This window comes from Antedon bifida, chromosome 5 (genome assembly GCF_963402885.1).
Source record: "Antedon bifida chromosome 5, ecAntBifi1.1, whole genome shotgun sequence".
Lineage (NCBI taxonomy): Eukaryota > Metazoa > Echinodermata > Crinoidea > Comatulida > Antedonidae > Antedon > Antedon bifida.
Genome location: NC_136230.1, coordinates 20,930,404 through 20,949,451, shown reverse-complemented (window position 1 = coordinate 20,949,451; position 19,048 = coordinate 20,930,404). Strand labels below are relative to the sequence as shown.

The 19,048-nt window shown below is 30.4% G+C and overlaps 1 protein-coding gene across 1 annotated transcript in view; it reads left to right on the top strand.

Moving 5' to 3' along the window:
* LOC144842976 (von Willebrand factor A domain-containing protein 8-like) overlaps window positions 1-19,048 on the top strand; it is a 63,552-nt gene that overhangs the window by 22,914 nt on the left and 21,590 nt on the right. The window contains exons 11-27 of the mRNA XM_078699608.1: window positions 413-673; window positions 1,071-1,148; window positions 2,303-2,463; window positions 3,778-3,891; window positions 4,410-4,581; window positions 5,580-5,657; window positions 6,175-6,290; window positions 6,791-6,891; window positions 7,189-7,295; window positions 7,588-7,736; window positions 8,990-9,065; window positions 10,266-10,401; window positions 11,069-11,188; window positions 11,995-12,200; window positions 12,647-12,798; window positions 13,583-13,691; window positions 14,062-14,200. Of these exons, the coding sequence (XP_078555734.1) occupies window positions 413-673; window positions 1,071-1,148; window positions 2,303-2,463; window positions 3,778-3,891; window positions 4,410-4,581; window positions 5,580-5,657; window positions 6,175-6,290; window positions 6,791-6,891; window positions 7,189-7,295; window positions 7,588-7,736; window positions 8,990-9,065; window positions 10,266-10,401; window positions 11,069-11,188; window positions 11,995-12,200; window positions 12,647-12,798; window positions 13,583-13,691; window positions 14,062-14,200 (2,275 nt within the window). The remainder of the gene's footprint in view (window positions 1-412; window positions 674-1,070; window positions 1,149-2,302; window positions 2,464-3,777; window positions 3,892-4,409; window positions 4,582-5,579; window positions 5,658-6,174; window positions 6,291-6,790; window positions 6,892-7,188; window positions 7,296-7,587; window positions 7,737-8,989; window positions 9,066-10,265; window positions 10,402-11,068; window positions 11,189-11,994; window positions 12,201-12,646; window positions 12,799-13,582; window positions 13,692-14,061; window positions 14,201-19,048) is intronic.

Sequence of the window (19,048 nt, the reverse complement as noted above, 5' to 3'; positions counted from 1 at the left end):
TTCCTTGCACAGCATTGTTTGTCATCGATCGAATATGTCTTCCATTTTGTGTAAAAGGCAAAACTGTCCATTACTGTAGTCAGCTTGATATAGACATATGAACCATCCTTTAAAATCTTATAAAAATCAGGCAAAAACTTTTTACACAAACACCCGATCGACCTCATAACCTCTCGCCTTTTTTGGTAAAAATGCAAATAAATATTTGAACACTGAAATGGCAGCCATGTTGGGTTGGTCCATCTATTAATAGTCTTGCTTCAATGTTGCTAGTATGATTTGTCTTCAGCTTTAGAACATCTTGGATTCTTTCATTTCATTGAGTGCTGAAGAAACATTCATTGTAAAATAGTAAATATTTTTATAATATTACTATTATTTTGTTTGTTGATTGGTTTTTTTTTAATTTCAGAAATTTGAATTGCTTGAAGATAAATATGGAAATTTAACTACATGCAGTATATCGAATATACAATACAACACAAATGAAGATAATGCAGATGTCACTATCCAAAGCAGAGAAGCAAAGTTTAATGTTAACATGGCAAGAGGTAACCTATCACCATCTTCACCTGATAGCATGGACTATATATCTGTACCATCGCATGAACATGTTTTAGCTGATATGATGCTTTCACATAGTGTCAAAGACTTTTGTCTTGTTGGACCAAAGGTTAGTAGTTCCTTTTCATTTATTTTGTCAATACAGATAAACATAAAAGCTGTGACGGGTATGAACAAAAAGTAATTAAAGTTTGGATTTGTTTGAGAAAATCAATATGTTAATATAAATTGTTAATTATCAGGTTTTGTTTCTAAATTCAGTCTGCCAATTTAACAGTCAAATTTAATATTATGAAAACAATTTAATTTTTACTGTCCCAATATTTTGCAAGATTCATTTTATTCTTAATTTTAAAATAGAAAAAAAAAGCAAAAGTAGAAATGCTCAACACAAATTAAGTAGAACAGAATAGAAATAAGTGGAAAAATAAAAACTATTTTGAATATTAATAGGTCAATTGTATTAGCTGTTTAAATGTTTAATTAAAATATTTTCTCTTCTATAGGGATGTGGCAAAAGTTTGCTTGTAAAACGCTTTGCAAGTATGCTAGGCTATCAACTTGAACTTGTCATGTTGTACCAGGTCAGTTCTCAAGATTACGAGATATAAATAAGCATGTAAAGGGTTATTCAATGCATATGTAGTTTTAAAGTTTTATATTACATAGCCTATGTAAATACGTGAACGTGATTGGTTGAAACTGCATCACATGACTACCGCTGCGAGGATCGTAAATCATATATATATCCTCGAGTACGATGATATTGACTGAGTAATTTTCGCGTAATTATCGTGTCCCTGTCATTAAACATATACAATCCAGCAAATTCTCGAGTCGATGATATTGACTGTGTAATTTTCGTGTGGCAACACTCACGTTTGCCGATAAATAAACAAAAGTCATCTACTGGGTCTTGAACTTGCGATGAAATTGTCACTCCATCACAAGACAACGCTTCATGCGCTGCGCTACAGAACTTGAAGAAATTAATCATCTAAACTATTCAAACTATGCATACATAGTGCCCTCATTTGTTATTAGTCCTCCCTAGATGTGATGAAAGACCATTTGTGATTGGTTAATACTCACGGTAGTAGTTAGTTACGCGCGGCGCAGCGAACATCCGGTGATTCGGCTCGCGAAGAAGACGAATTATTATTTATTCGGCCTACCTGATAATAATATTATTATTATTAATGTAGGCTTATTGGTGGAAATTCTTCTTTTATTATTTAAACCACCTAGGCTAGTGATTATTTTATTGCCAAGGAATTATTAATTAGTAATTATCTGTATATTATTCTTCGCAAGGTAAGGTGTCTAGGCTAGGCAGGTTTGTTTACATACAATACAAAAAGGAGGCCTAGCCTAGATACCCGACCCAACAGATATTCTACTTGTTGTTGGCTATGTAATATAACAGATATCGCCTTTTATATCGGTAAAATATAATATTTGACATCCATCAGGAATGATATTATGTTCTTGGGAAATATATATTCCCTCGAACATAATATCATTCCCTCGGGATGTCAAATCTTATATTTACCTCTAAGCAGGCAATATCTGTATAATATCAATCACATACAATTAGAAAGTGATTTTTTTTTAAATGATGTGAATTTTTCAAGCAATATCTTGTAGATGATTGTTTGAAAAGAAAAGTTTGGCTATAATTTATTCTATCAATTTTTGACTGAAAAAGAAGAATTATATTATTATTATTTTCATTCAGGATATGACCTCAAGGGATTTTCTACAGCAAAGAATGACCTCACCAAATGGTGACACATCTTGGAGATTATCACCACTTATCAAAGCAGCTGTAGATGGCAGTATAGCAGTACTTGATGGGCTTCACCGAGTTAATCCTGGTACATTAGCAGTATTAAATCGGTATATTATTCTTGTTTTTAATACCAGTTTTTAATAACAAATTTTGAGGGAGTCCATCCCCTCAAAAATAGGTGTGGCGGGGACATGTCCAGGTTTGGGGATTGGTGCGATTAAACAATTTGCCTCTAATTATTGATGTTTTTTTAAATAAAAAAATATAGTTCGTGTTTAAACATTCTCTACCTAGGCTAGTTTGTAGGCTCTACTCGTAGCCTGGTAACAATGGTACAAAAATCGTACCCTAGCTATAGATATAGGTCTAGCCTAGCATTGTCTCGCTGCTAAATTGCTTATATTTTGGCAGAATCCATCCAGGAAAGATCCTGGATTTGATCTTGGTTCCTCAAATATTATAGCTGATTTCACTGCACATCGAACCTATATACCATTCAATAAAACCTGAAAAAAGATTCCTCCATGTAAACCACCTTTATGAAGATAGATTACTTGAGGAAAAAAGATTTTTGAGAAAATATATATATTTCACAAATTGTGTTGATTTTTATGGTTTGAGTTATAGTTTCACAATTTGCAGCTATACACTTTGTTTTGAAGAATATTTGTGTTGATTTTTAAGGTTTTATTTTGTAGATTTTCATGTTTTGAATTTTACGATTTGCGGCACTACACCCTTGCTATAAAGTATACTTTTGTCAAATTTCAAAATAATGCAAGCTTGTTTGCTTTATACTATCTACTTTGTCCAAGTACTCTCACTTGCACTGATGAAGGGCTAGTGTTCCCCGAAAGCTCTGCTAATTTTTCTGGCTGTTTTACTTTATCATTTTGATTTAGCTTTTTGCTTATTTTTTTTTGTATCTCCATTGAGATCCAGCCACAGATACCCACAGCATTGTCATTATTTTCAGTAATTTGCCTTTGGATTTATATATATAAGTAATATATGAAATACTTTTGAATTTATGTTCAATGTTTTAATTTGCGAAAATCATGAAGGTCTACAAACATCATACACAAAATATTGCGGAAAGAAATAAGAATATCGCCTTTGGTTGGTTGAAGAAAATTATTATTATCTGTAAATTGCGGATTTTACCATTTGTATTAAGCAAAAAGGTGCAGAAGGATTTTAATTTTAAACACACACATAATTGTAACCAGATTTAATATGCATTTTTTTGTATAAAAAAGTTTGAATTTGAAAATATCATGTAGATTCAAATCAAATAGAACATTTCTATCATCCATTAAGCAGCAGTAATATGTATAATTACTGTAATATAATTGTTCTATTATTGCTAGAAACATTTCTAGTTTTGATATAATGATTGGTACTTTACTTTTATCTTTTAGTTTGGTACATGATCGTGAAGTGACCCTCTTTGATGGTACACGTCTCATTGGCCATGATCGTTACGAAGAACTTAAACATGAACATGATTTAACAGATGCTGAATTAAAGCAATGGTAATTTAACATTCAAAAATAATAAATTATTGTATAATCTTACTATTTTAGATGCCAGCGCTTGAACATTTTAAATTATCTTTTTCATGGATTTTTGATATTATATTTTTTTGGGTTTTTGATATTGTATCATTTAATATGTTGTAAAAATGATGTTTTAATATAAATATACTTTTTTACATTTTAGATATGTAATATTCATTCATATATTTTAATTTTTTTTTGTAATGTACTCTATTTCATTCCATACTGATTTAATCTTTAGCATTGTTATAAATAGAAGTAACATCTAATTTAATATTTATGTGTATATAAATTTTAACACATTTGAACAATAATATAATAAAAATTGCTTGCTTTTCTCGTGGCTGTAAAGAGCGTTATGTTTCTTTGGTGAGGTATGCTGTCTTACCAAAGATTATTTTGTTAATTGCGGTCCATTTCATTGTTCTAGTGTAGAGCTGCTCATAAACAAAACAAGTATACTTTATATCGACAGGCTTTATTTTTATTTGCAGTGGTATTCTTCCAATTCATCATTCGTTCCGAATCATTGGTTTAGCAGAACCTCCATCTATTGGGGGTAGCAGTGGCCAGCAATGGTTATCATCTGAGATTCTTACTATGTTTTTATTCCATCAAGTTAAACCACTGTCATTCAAAGAAGAAATGACTGTCCTTCATGGAATAGTAAGTGACAATCATTTTAAAATTTTTTTAAATAAATGTTTTTATGTAGTGAAACCTCCTTGTGCAAACAATACCGTAAGTGAACACCTCCCATAATGGACACATTTCCTGTTTGTTTGTTTTTTCCTATCTAATCCTTGGATTTCGTAGACGTTATTGACTGTACAATTTTGATTAGTCATAAAATGCTAAAATGTTCACCAATCTCCCATAAACATATACTTTTCCAGACCCAAATGTTTCCACTTAGACTGGAGTCCTTTTAAAATAAAATAATGATATAGCCAGAATAGTTGTTAGAGAGAAGAGAAGTGTCAAGCCAACATTAACCTGACATGTATGTGCCTTTTATATTAGGCCTAGACCCAGACACATCTTCTTGAATTTGCACCTAGAAGAATAAATTATAGACTAATAATACCTCCTGTGTACTATCCTATGCAATGAAGTTAGGTACTATACAAAGTACATATTGATCATATTAAATCTAGGGAAGCGTGGCCAAATTAAACATTTACAAATATCAGGAATCACCTTTAAGGCCTTAACTAAACTGAAGTAGGTCTAATATATAAATATAAAGCCAAAAATGTAAATGTATGCATTATCTGATTTTTATTTTCATCCAAATCAATCGGGAGAAATTGCACATTTGGCAGGATGGACTCTGAATATCTGGATACTTTTGCTATTATTGATAGACTTTGGACGTCTGTTTATAGAATAGATAATTTGTATAAAATACAATCTTAGTTTATCTAAATTTTTTTAAATAAATGTTAAAAATTTGCATATTTGGTAACGTGTGAAATGTGTATAAGTGTTTCACTTTTTAATTCCTTTTATTTTAAGTACCAATTCCTGATAAAAGCTTAGGGAGCAAAAATAAAGTGAATATACATAGTGGTACCAATTCTCAAAAACTTGTGTCTTGAATCCTTAACTTTGTTTAAGCTTCGTTCTCTGTTTTGTCATTGTTTATTTTGTGCATATTGTAGGTTCCTGGATTTCATGAAGCTAGTCTAGAACAGTTACTTAACTTCTCACATCGTTTGAGAAATGCAACAGATCCTACAGTAAGTTAAGTGTTTGTTTACTAGAATCACAGTTCCTCACTCAAGAATTCACTTCACAGTCAGCATACCTCCTACATTCTGTAATTTATTATAGAATACACAATATGCTTTACTCTGCAGAGACCATAATGCTAATTTATAGCATATGTTGGTTTATAGCACTTGTTTATTTTATGTAAAATGTAAATTGATTTTAACCTTTATTAGATAATAATTTACCAATTTAATTTCCTGTTAAATGTTAAACAAGAATGATTACTAATGATACTAAGTCTAATTTTTGAATAATAACAATGCAGTGGAAGTTCGCAATGAATATCCAGAATAAGATTTCATGAAATATACTGAATACTGAAATGCTTTTGTCCATTATCATAAAATAACAATAGAAATTTTTGGCAAATATTAGTAAGATAAAAAACAGATAAACTGTTGTAAAATGCGGTTACAATTCAGAAGTTAAAATACGATAAAAACGCATAAAACTAAATACTGTACATTTTGTATTAATCTCTAGTTGCAGTCACTGTCATCATCTTTATCAACAAGGAATCTTGTTAGGATAGCAAGGCGTCTGTCAACCCATCCAAATGATTGCCTACATTATGCTGTTAATAAAGCTAATCTTTCCAGGTATTGATAGTGCTTTTAACCCACTGAGAATTTTATTTTCTCACCTGGCCTTGTATAGCAATAATTGCGGAACTCTAAATGCATAGACATTTTACCTGGCTGCTGATCTGAAAATAAATCTATTCAGATAAATGTCCATTTTACACCAGATTGAGTAATCCAGGAATATGATCCAGGAACATTAATATTTTTTTTCATTATGTACAACCATTTTTAAAAGTAAATCATGAAATGGTTAAAAGGTATAATAAAACAAAATTAAATTAAAAATCTACAAAATAGCTAGATTTAAACTAAAATTTCCAGTAATAACCAAATAATTTGTATATGGTGTGTCTTCCTATGGAGATCATTTAATATGACCAATATTTAATTAAAATATCTAGCCAAAAAAAAATTGATTCTGTGATGAAAAAGAATTCTAGTTTTACATTTTTATATGAATTGTATATTTGAATATATTCCTTAGTTTCAATTTAATTTCTTTTACATTAATTCAGATTTTTACCTCAACTGGCACATCAGGCATTAGACAAGGCATTGGAGGATGCAGGAATGCATCCAAGGCCTACTGATTTTGACATGAAAACTGCTATATCATGTGAGTATCAAAGGAAAAGGCCAGGCTAGGTCTACACATTGACCATTAATAAATTTGCCCAATCTCTGTTTTTGTGTTGATGATTCAAGATTTTTTTTTCCGTTTTATCTAATAGTGTGCAAATAAATTTGGTCTACAACAACCAATATATAATATATAATTTAATCTGCAAACAATCATGTATATAAGTCCCAATATAATCCAATTTCTGAGCATTTAGTATTTTATTTAGTATTATAAAACTCTTTTTCAGGAAATTAATATACAAACATTTAGATTTGTTACTGTATTTTTCAGGTGAGGTAGCAAATAATATTGTACGTATTGGTACTACCACCATACCTGTGAGCTCACCTGAGAATCAAATGATGGTACCAGATACACTATTTTATGAAAATTCCCAGGTAAGCATCTACATGAAATTATGCCATTGTAGAACTTGAGCCATTACACATTTAATATGCTTATAAACTGAAAGTTATTGTTAAAACCTTTTTGGATAAATGTCTTTATGTTCTAACCGGTTGTTTTTGACTTTTGTCTTTGTATGTGTTGTATTTATTATTCATTGTTAGTTTGATTTTTTTCAATTGAAAGAATAATTTTGTATTTAAATTGAATTGAATAAATGTACTGTAGTAACACTATTGAATTGAATAAATGTACTGTAGTAACACTATTGAATTGATATTTCAGCACCTTTCAATAATGGAAGATATGTTGAAAGATTTCCTTTTGGGTGAACATTTACTGTTAATTGGAAACCAAGGTGTTGGCAAGAATAAAGTCATTGATAGGTTTTTACATCTGCTTAATAAACCTAGACAGTATATACAACTTCATAGGTAAACCTTATTCAAATAATTTGTAAAGCTGCCTAAACCAATTTGTGCACTAAACTGTGTATTGTTCATTATTGTTCCAGCAAAGAGTATAAATACAGAAATATCCAACCTAAAAACAAGTGATAACAAACTAACAGCAGACTCTTCTAAAATAGCCAACAATTTAAACACATATTTTTCTAAAAAATATCCCGCCAGAAGATAATACTAATCAAAGCAGGGACCTACTTAAATTTAGTTTTGTAAACTAAGAATACATTTATACACAATTTAACTCACTCTCTGTAAGTAAAGCAACAGGCTTAGATGAGCTTCCAGCTAAAATGCTTTAAGTTCGTTATTTATCAAATCGTTAGACCTCTCACTTATTTGGTAAATCTTTCACGTTTCCAAAAAGATGGAAATGTGCCAAAATATTCCCAGTTTTTAAAGGGGGAGATAGTACAGAAGCTAGCAATTACAGACCCATATCAATTTTTCCAATTCTTTCTAAAATTATTGAGAGGGTTGTATTTGATTAGGTTTATTAACTCAAAAAATATGATTTATGCTTACCAATCCAGATTTCGTCCTAATTTCTCTACTGTATCTTCATTATTAAATATTACAGAAGATGGGATAAATGATATTGATTGTGGGAAGTATATTGGTTTAGTCATGCTTGATCTAAAAAAAGCTTTCAATACGGTAGACCATACCATACTTATAGACAAGCTTAAATTATTTAACTTAGATGTCTCTACAGTATTATAAATTGGTTTAAAGACTACCCTTGTGATCGTACGCACTTAACACTAGTGTCCGATCAGATAAATGCTATAGTAATTGTGGAATCCCCCAAGGATCAATTTTGGGACCACTCTTATTTATACTTTATGTAAATGATCTACTAAAGCATGCAAATAGTGTACAGATTAGTATGTATGCAGATGATACAGCTCTTTACTTTGCATCTTCTGATATAAATGAAGTACTTGCAAAAATTAATAAAGATTTAAACAAAACCAAATCATGGCAAGCAAGTAAAAGCTTAGTCTAAATGTAAATAAAACTTACTGTTTGTTTATTGGAACACAACAAAGGCTTGCAAAATTAGAAATATTGATCTAAATTTATACATAGACAATGTTCGGCTACAAAGAGTAAAAAGCTGTAAACATCTAGGTGTATTATATTATTATTATTATATTATTGTAATAGACAGCATAATATCCCAGGTGAGTAATTAATGTTTTAACATAATTTTTTTCTAGAGACACAACTGTACAAAGCTTGACACTACAACCTAATGTGCAAGGAGGTGTTATCATATATGAGGACTCGCCATTGGTAAGTCATACAGATATAAATTAAGGAATAAAACAGACAAATTTCTTGTTTCTGCCTCAAAATAAAATATTTATTATACTAGTACTTTCGACCATAGGTCATCATCAGGTACTGATAGAATATTGGTAAAAGACGAATACATATAGAAAAAGGATACACTAGAAAACAAAGGAGTCTATCTACGGTCTAAACGACTAGAAAAACGTATAATTTTTCAACTTGGAACTCTTAAACCCAATGGACTTAATGTATCTTTTAAATCATTTAGGAATTGAGTTCTATCTTGTCTATCTGATTGACATGAGTTATTATTATGTAATACCTTTTGTTTGTCAATGCTTTTGTCCATTTGTTATTTGCTTGTTCATTGTTACGCCCATATAGCCCATAATAGACTCCTTTGTTTTCTAGTGTATCCTTTTTCTATATGTATTCGTCTTTTACCAATATTCTATCAGTACCTGATGATGACCTATGGTCGAAAGTACTAGTATAATAAATATTTTATTTTGAGGCAGAAACAAGAAATTTGTCTGTTTTATTTTTATACATGATCCTACCTATGCAGCACCTATTTCTTTCCTATAAGTTAAGGAAAATACTTCAAAGAACAGCAGCTATTGAATACACCATAGAACGTGTACTGTTGTCTAGGGTTTCAGTCTTTTTGTGGGGTTTTATCTATCATAAGTTCAAAACCTATATTTTACACTAAATTGAACATACTGTTAGGATGTAATTTTTAGTTTATATGTATTGAAACTATGGTAGTCATCCGTGTGTGAATTGTGATATAGTTCGGAGTGCATATGGTTCTTCGTTCTATCATAAAAAAAACTCTCATTTGTGATATGATTAAATTATTTAATAATTAATATGTAAATCACCATAAAATATGATGTATCTGATGTGATCCGTTCAATTTGTTTTGTGAATGTAACTATATACTGCTATCAGATAGACAATGATTTGCACTGGAAAAAGATCAATGGCACAACATGCTATTGTAGATAACAATCAAATTTAGTACAGTAGATGTGCTATAACGTGTTATATTTACTGTGAAATATATGAATAAAACATGAAATTTAATCTTCATATATTTAACTTTTAAGATTGTTTTACACATTTTGAGTATTTATAGTTTCACACATACATCTAATGTTTGAAACACAGTTTATTTGTATTCATTTTATGTAGGTAAAAGCTGTAAAGTTAGGTCATGTGCTAGTGATAGATGAAGCTGACAAGGCTCCAACCAATGTTACATGTATTTTGAAATCACTGGTAGAGAATGGTGAGATGGTCTTGGCAGATGGAAGAAAAATTGTTGCAAGTTTGTTATTTTCTGACTTTACTCCATTTGCCATATATCGGGAGCAATTTTAACTTTTTGTAAAACATGAAAAGCTAGCAGAAGTATGTTGATATAAAGTTTGCGGTACACCACGTGTATTAGCTCTGAAAAGAACTGTTGAGTTTCTCGACGTTTCGATCAATATGCTTTGATCGTCCTCAGGAGTGAGAATGCGTAGCAGAAGTATTTACTCGCTTTGCCAAACCATTTATAACTCCGTTCTTTTTGACTAAGCACTGTCTGTCTGTCTCATTCATTCATTATTTGTTTTTCTTCTCTGTATTACTTTCTTTATAAGCTAGACAACATGATAAAGTGTAATTATTTTTTTATAAATGAATTTAATTTCTATTTTTATATTGAACATTGCTGAAATGGAAATAAATGATAAAATTATCAAATAGCAGGTTAACAAGCAATAGTGTCATTAGCCACAATTTATCTACAACTAATGATAAGATTAATAAGGATTTTGAAATAAAATCAGAACAATAGATCAACACATGTTTAATACTGTACCATAAATAAATACAGTATGTGATTGAAAATAGAGGGTGTGAAATAAAACCATAATTAACTACATTCCTAATTGTATCCATTTCATCACTACAGATATTATTCTTTTGGTTTCTATTTGTTTTTCAAGGTGGATCTCATATACAACCATCTGAGAATGTAATTGTAACTCATCCCAACTTCCGTATGGTTGTTTTAGCCAATAGACCTGGTTTTCCTTTTCTTGGTAATGACTTCTTCGGTTCGTTAGGTGAGTTAAAGCAATACAATACAAAATCAATCTCGTATAGCAATCTTCAAAAAAATCTTTTTTTCTGGTATATATTATAGAAAAACATTTGTGGTACTGTATTTTATTATTGAATTAGCTAAATCAGTGAGATGAGTCAGTCAAATTCTGTGTAAACCATATGCACCAGAAGGTTTTAAGTGGCTGTATTTTTTATTAAATATGTATACATACTGGACTTGTAAAACCATTGAATTTATGTACACAGGTTTGGAAATATTAGTGTTAAATGATACAGCATAACTTGGATAATGGTATGCCTGTACATTCATCAATAACATCAAACAAAACACATTTAATCAAAAAACTGAAATTCTACCATAGAAAAGAAACATTTATTGGGATTTTGAAAATATATATAAAAACCAAATATGATATGCTAAATCTGTATTAATTTCTATATTGTTTCCATTTAGTTTGATAATACAGATGTTTCTACTCAACATTTTATGTCTTTTGTGTGTGTGTGTGTGTGTGTGTGTTAATATCTTAAATTTGAGTATGAGTTGATTTTAGTAAATATCCTAACACTATGGGTAGCACAACAAATCATGCTGATTATTAACATTACCATTCGATTTTACTTAACCATTAAATAAGATGAAATAACCAGTGCTATAGTAACAATGTGTTATACAAAATCAGCAAATCCACACTAAACTTTAGAAGCAATTTATTTGTAACAAATGACTGTGTGATACAAAATCAAATTGCATAGATATACAGTACTTGTGTTTGTTATAATAATATACCATATTTGGTTAAAGGTGATATTTTTAGTTGTCATGCTGTGGATAACCCAGACATGGAATCGGAAATGGCAATGTTAAAGAAATACGGACCAAGTGTTCCAGATACTATATTGAAAAAGTTAGTACTTGCCTTTGGAGAACTACGGAGCATGGCAGATCAAGGCCTTATATCATATCCATACTCTACCAGAGAAGTTGTCAATATGGTCAAGCACTTAGAGGTAAGGGATATATATTATTTTGAATGGGAATAATAAAAATATAATTTTATAGTGAAAAATAGACAAGAAACGGTAGTATACAACTAATTTATTATAAAAAGAAAAACTCTTAAAATGTCTACATTCTGTACAATGGATTATTAAATCAATATAATACAGGTACAGTAAAACATCTAATTTTTATAAAATAATGACCTTAATAAGCAACTGAGAAACTGATTTGAATTTGTTTCCAGCAACTCCAAAACCGGTTTTCCATACTTTGGAGTTTTCAATATTAGAAACAGTTCCTAATATAAAAACCATTAAATGAATTATACAATGGTCCTTTTTACTACTTGTAGGTAACGTGAAGCTTCAGTCGGCTCACATGCATGTTGATGAAATCAGTGGCCATCTTGGTCAACTTTATTCACAACTTTATTGATATTCTTGATTGTTTTCAGAAATTTCCTAATGAAGGCATTGCTAATGTCGTGAAGAATGTGTTTGATTTTGATGTTTACAACCAAGAGGTACAAGAACAGTTAATAGATACACTACACAAACATGGAATTCCAATTGGAGCACAACCTACCAATGTACAGCTTGCCAAAGAGTAAGCAGTTTTGGATATTTTATGCTGTATTAGTGCACATAAACTAATTTACTTAAAATTGAATATTTTTGTTTCATTGTGTAGCAGAAAGAGGCTGGTTCATACTTGTATTGAAGACTCAGGTTTTGTAACATCCAAATTATGGGTACTGTATATACAGTAAAAACAATTTTAGAAATAAAAGAAGAATATTAAAAAATATATTTAGTCTTTACCTCATTCATCCTATTATTCAAGATGTGCATGCCTTTTGTCCCATGTCCTGTGCAATGCTATCGTGTCTAATTTTAAATTATAAATGTCAGTCTGGTATGAGATATGATCGAATAAGATACGCACTATTATTTTATTTCTGTATATAATTTACAATATAATTATGGAATTATATATATATGGCATACATTTTTAATAAAGAAGCAATTTCGGGATGACTTGTGTTTTGTCTTTCTTGAAGTTCTTGAGTCATTCTATTATGTTTTTATAAATAATAAACTTGCAATTCCATATAGAATTATGCATACAGTAGTAACCACATTTTATTTGTAAGGAATTGAATTATCATATTCATCATGTAGCAAACTGCTATTCAAAACTATTACCACTGTTTTTCTTAATATGTAAACTCAGCATATATGTTTTGAAACTTAATGTTAACAGTCATTTCAATATACCTTTCCTGTAAGTGCAAAGTTGTCATCAAGACAGGCAGGCAATTTTAAAGTATGAAAAATGATTTATAACATCTTACAACAGTTAGTTTATAGAGCAATTCTTGATGTTGTAGATTACCTCTGCCAGCCATCATCCTTTCATCTCAGTGGAAGTATGATAACTTTCGGTCAAGTGACCGCAAAATGCTGTGTCCAGTAGAAGAAAAAAACATCAAAGTTAAGGTAAGATGTGTTTTACTGTTGAGCTAATAGTGATTTATAAACACAAGCCTATAATATACAGTTTGTTTAATGATCCTGAAATCAAGCAGCATGAAGTTGTCATTCAGAGTTGGTACTTTGAAAAAACTGAATAAAATTCAACATACTGTACTGGAGCATGCAGTTAGCATTCAGAGTTGGTACTTTGAAAAAATTGAATAAAATTCAACATACTGTACTGGGGTGTCCACTGTACACAGGAAGTCTGTAGGAGCTCACTATCACAGTGTAATAGTGCATCATTTGCCGACAAATCTTTTTTAAATAAATAAATTTTCAAACTCTGTTTTTTTGTGTTGTAGTGTTGAAATTGTTGTAAATTTTGTTGTAGGGCCCTGTACAACTTGGTGTCAGATGTCTTCCTATGGAGAGAACAGAGGCAAGATCTTTAGGCTTTGGGGAAGAGGTTGCTCGCTGGGTCATTCCTCTTGATGAACACAACATTATTACCGATGTAGCAGTTACTAAAGGTGAATCATTTAATACGTATTAACGATATAAAGTAGTCTATTCAGTATTTTGACTCAAGTAAGATTGTTTTAACAGCACATTATCATTCTTTGATTCTTTATTTATTTAGATAGATAAAAGTGTCTGACAAAATATAATTTATTGAGAGCGTGCCAGTGGCGTGTGCAGTATTTATTTTTAGTGGGCTCAAAATGTAAATATTAAGTAATAGGCTGGGGCCAGAAGGCGACCAAGGTTCCCCAGTCGGAGGCCGAGGACTCCAGAAGCTCTGGCATTTTATTTTATTTTAACCACATCCAACAGCGAAAAATCGCCAATTACAGGATGCCTTAAAACTCTTTAGATATAAATATAGAATTAAAAGCAATTTCAAAACGAGAATGTTTCACGATGGTCAAATAGATGAAAGAATTAAGTGCTCAAAATGCCTTAAAAATGGTCATAGTGCGAAAACATGTTCCAATAAGCTTGTCTGTCACGCCTGTGGTTTGGAGGGTCATAAAAAGGACCAATGTGGTGCAGAAAAGCTGTTACACAATGATTCGGGTGAAATTCTCATCCAAGAAATGTGGGAACGTGTCATAGAAAAAAAGGCTCTCGACACTGATAAGCCAGCTAAAGCTAAAGATAAAGATGAATCATTATCAGAGGAAAGTGAAGAGAGTGACGAAGAGGACTATGAGGAAAGCGAGCCAACAAAGGAGAAACAAAAGAAACAAGGAAAGATAACAACTTTTATGAATGCTCCAGCTAGCTCCAGCGTAGGCCTTCAAGTGGCGAAAGAGAAAGAAAATAACAAGAAAGAAGAGGAACAAGCTGAGCCAGAAATCTCACCCTCGATGCCGGGAACGAAAAGAAGACGCAAAGCAAGTAAAAATAAGAATGACGGACAAAAGAAATAAGTTTGTAGTCACACCAATCTAAAAAGTGTATAATAATATATATAATATTACATATTACAGATACCAACAACCATTTTGTATGCCATGTATTTTAAGCGCCGCATGTGTATTACAGTATGTGTATGTGTATACTATACTTTATATATAGACAAATAAGTTAGCTGTTTGGTGTATACAACTTAATTAATTTATCAGCTAACATATAGATGGATAAAGCAAGCATTAATTGCGTCTCTATAAACGTAAGAGGCTTACGTAACATAGATAAACAAAGGCAGATACATAGTTGGTGTCAAGACCAAAAGGCTGACATTGTACTTATACAAGAAACACACCTTACACCTGACTTATTTGGCAAATTTAATTTAGTTTGGAACAGTACTTGCATACATAGCACTGGTTTTTCAAATAGTGCAGGGGTATCAATAATATTCTTAAATGAATTCAATTTTAAGATTACTAACGAATGTATCGATAAAAATGGAAGATATATAATTCTAAATGTTGAAATTAATGGTAAAATGCATGTTTTTGTAAACGTATATGCTCCTAACAATTATAAAGTAAGAAGCTCATATTTCAGAAAGTTAAATGAGACCATTTTGGATATTGTTGACTTAAACAATGATATAATTATTATCGGCGGGGACTTCAATTGTATTTTGGACAGAAAATGGGACCAAAAGAACAGTAAAGACAGAAAAGATACATCTGTTTTTACACTTAAAAATTTTATTAAAAAACTTAATTTAAAAGATGCCTGGAGAAATAAAAATCCAGAAAAATTACAATATACCTGGCGTAGAAAATCTAAGCAAATTTACAGACGGCTTGATTACTGGTTGACTTCTAAACAAATTCTTGATCACGATGACGTAATATCATGTGATATAAGACCAGCTATCTTGACAGATCATCAAGCAATTTCAATTAAAATCAGTTTTGATGAGTCTAAAAGAGGCCCAGGTTATTGGAAATTTAATAACAACCTATTGCAAAATACTGATTACCAAAACTATATTACAAATGTAATTAAAAAAACCCAAACCAATGAAAATAACCTTAGCCCAGATGTATTATGGGAATTATTAAAAGCCAAAATTAAAGACGTTTCAATCTACTATGGCAAAAAAATCAATAAAGAAAAAAAAATAAAAAAAGTAAAACTAGAAAAAGAAATAAAAAAACTAAATGATTCTTTATTAAAAAATGATTATACTGCCAATGAGAGCATAGAAGCAAAAATTGCAAAAAAAACAAAAAAGCTGGAAAATATTTATGATAATGAAACAAAAGGTGCATATATACGTTCTAGAGTAAAATGGATTGAAGAGGGCGAACGTAGCACTAAATATTTTCTTAGTCTGGAAAAAAATAAGGGGAAAAAAAACCAAATCAAATGTTTACAAAACGAGAAGGGTAGAGTACTAACAAAGACAAAGGAAATCCTTTGTGAAGAAGTTAGATTTTATAGGCATCTATATGCAAATAAGGGTATATCCCGTAAACAAATAAACACTTACCTAGATAAATCAAATGTAACGAGTTTAACTGAAGAAGAAAAGGGGACATGTGAAGGTATTGTCACACTAAATGAATGTACCAATGCAATTAAAAAAATGAAATTAAATAAAACTCCCGGATGTGATGGCTTGACCGTTGAGTTTTATTTACATTTCTGGGATGACATTAAACACATTGTTTGTGACGCTCTAAATGCATGTTATTTTAACAATGAAATGAGTTCTACACAGAAACGTGGTATTATAAGCCTATTATACAAAAAAGGTGATAAAAAATTGCTTGAAAACTGGCGTCCTATCACTTTATTAAATACAGACTACAAAATTTTAACTCAAATTCTATGTATGAGACTTCATAAAGTAATTGAAAATGTAGTTGACAATGACCAAAAGGGGTACATTAAAGGACGATTCGCTGGAGAAAACGTCCGTCTAATTAATGATATTCTATATTATACAACAGAAGAACAAATCGAAGGAGCTATTTTATCCCTTGATTTTAGAAAAGCTTTTGATTCTGTAAATAGAGATTTTATGTTTAAGGTACTAAAAAAATTTAATTTTGGAGACTCCTTTTTAAAATGGGTAAATACAATTTATAGTAAAACTGAATGTGTTATTGTTAATAATGGTTGGATATCAGAAAGTTTTGAAATGGAATGCGGAATAAGACAGGGTTGCCCATTGTCGGCGTTACTCTTTATTTTAGTAGTAGAAATTATGGCGTGTAATATAAGAAAAGATAAATGCTATAAAGGAATATCTTTACCTAACAATGATAATGGTGAGGAAGTTCGCATTGCGCATCTGGCGGATGACACTGTACTCTTTGTGGGAAATGAAAAAAGTATAGAGATTGGTTTAAATATTGTTAATAAGTTTGGTAAAGTGTCTGGTATGAATTTAAATTTAAAAAAAACCAACGCTATATGGATTGGCAAAAATATAAACAAAATTGAAAAACCATGCAGTCTAAATTGGGTTAATGAACCAATTAAGATTTTGGGTATTTATGTGGGATATAATGAGAACAAATGCAGTGAATTGAATTGGGATAGTAAGGTGGCAAACTTAGAAATGCTACTCAATAGATGGAAAGGAAGAAACCTAACCTTTTTTGGCAAAGTTACCATTTTAAAAAGTTTAGCTTTGTCTAAACTAACATACAATGCATGTATAATTGATGTACCAGATGATGTTATTTTTAAAATAAATAAATTGAAATTAAACATTTTATGGAATGGAAAAACAGAAAAAATAAAAAGAAAAACTTTAATCGGTAAAATGATTAAAGGGGGCATAGGTATGCCTGATTTTGCATTACACATAAACTCGCTGAAAATGATATGGGCAAGAAAATTACTGTGTAGAAAACACGTAAGATGGAAAATCTTACCACTATACTATTTTAACAAATTTGGAACCGAACAACTAATTTTAAGTATGTCAAATATCAATTTTAAAAATAACATGGGCTTAGATAATATACCATCTTTTTATTATAATGTTCTAAAGTGTTGAATTTAATAATATGAATAATGAAGATACAATTAACAAGTATGAAGAAGTGATAAAGCAAAACTTATGGGGTAATAATTATATTAAATATAGAAACAAACCACTATTCTTTAAGAACTGGATAGATGCAGGTTTTAATCAAATTGGAGATATAATTATTTTCAATCGTCTAATGAAACCTATAGAAATAATTAAACAACTACGTATTAAGAAAAACTGGATAGCTGAATATGTTTCCTTAACTAGAGCTATTCCAAAAGAGTGGTTAAATATAATTAAACATAATATGCCAAATATGAACCAATATATGAATGTGAATCTGGAATACAATATCAACAATATAATTAAGATGACAACAAAAGATGTATATTCTAACTTTGTAAATAATGTTTTTATTCCCCCAAAAAGCATACTTAAATGGAACAACATATTTAATGAAGATATCAAGTGGTGTGATGTCTGGAAAAGAAAGGTGAAAAACGAAAAAATTAAGAAATTTGCCCAATTGAATTACAAATTACTAAATAGAATTGTACCTACAAATCTAAAACTGTATAACTGGAAACTGAAAAATAATAACATGTAACAATTGTGGAGTCATTGAAGACGAAAAACATATGTTTTATTATTGTAGACGTAATCAAATACTGTGGAAAAAATTGACAACATATTTAAAAAACTAGATAACAGCAGTAGCTCGTTCAAAGAACTCCTGTTAGGAAGTAAATGTCAAGTAAAAAATCAATTGTATTCAATAGCTGTGTACGTCATATACATAATTAAAATTAAAACTGAACTTAAAAAACCTGTATGCCAGAATCCTTGGATTCAGTTTAAATATATTTTAAAAGAAATGAATACACTAGGCATGTTGTAACGTATAAGTGACATCCATATTTGTATT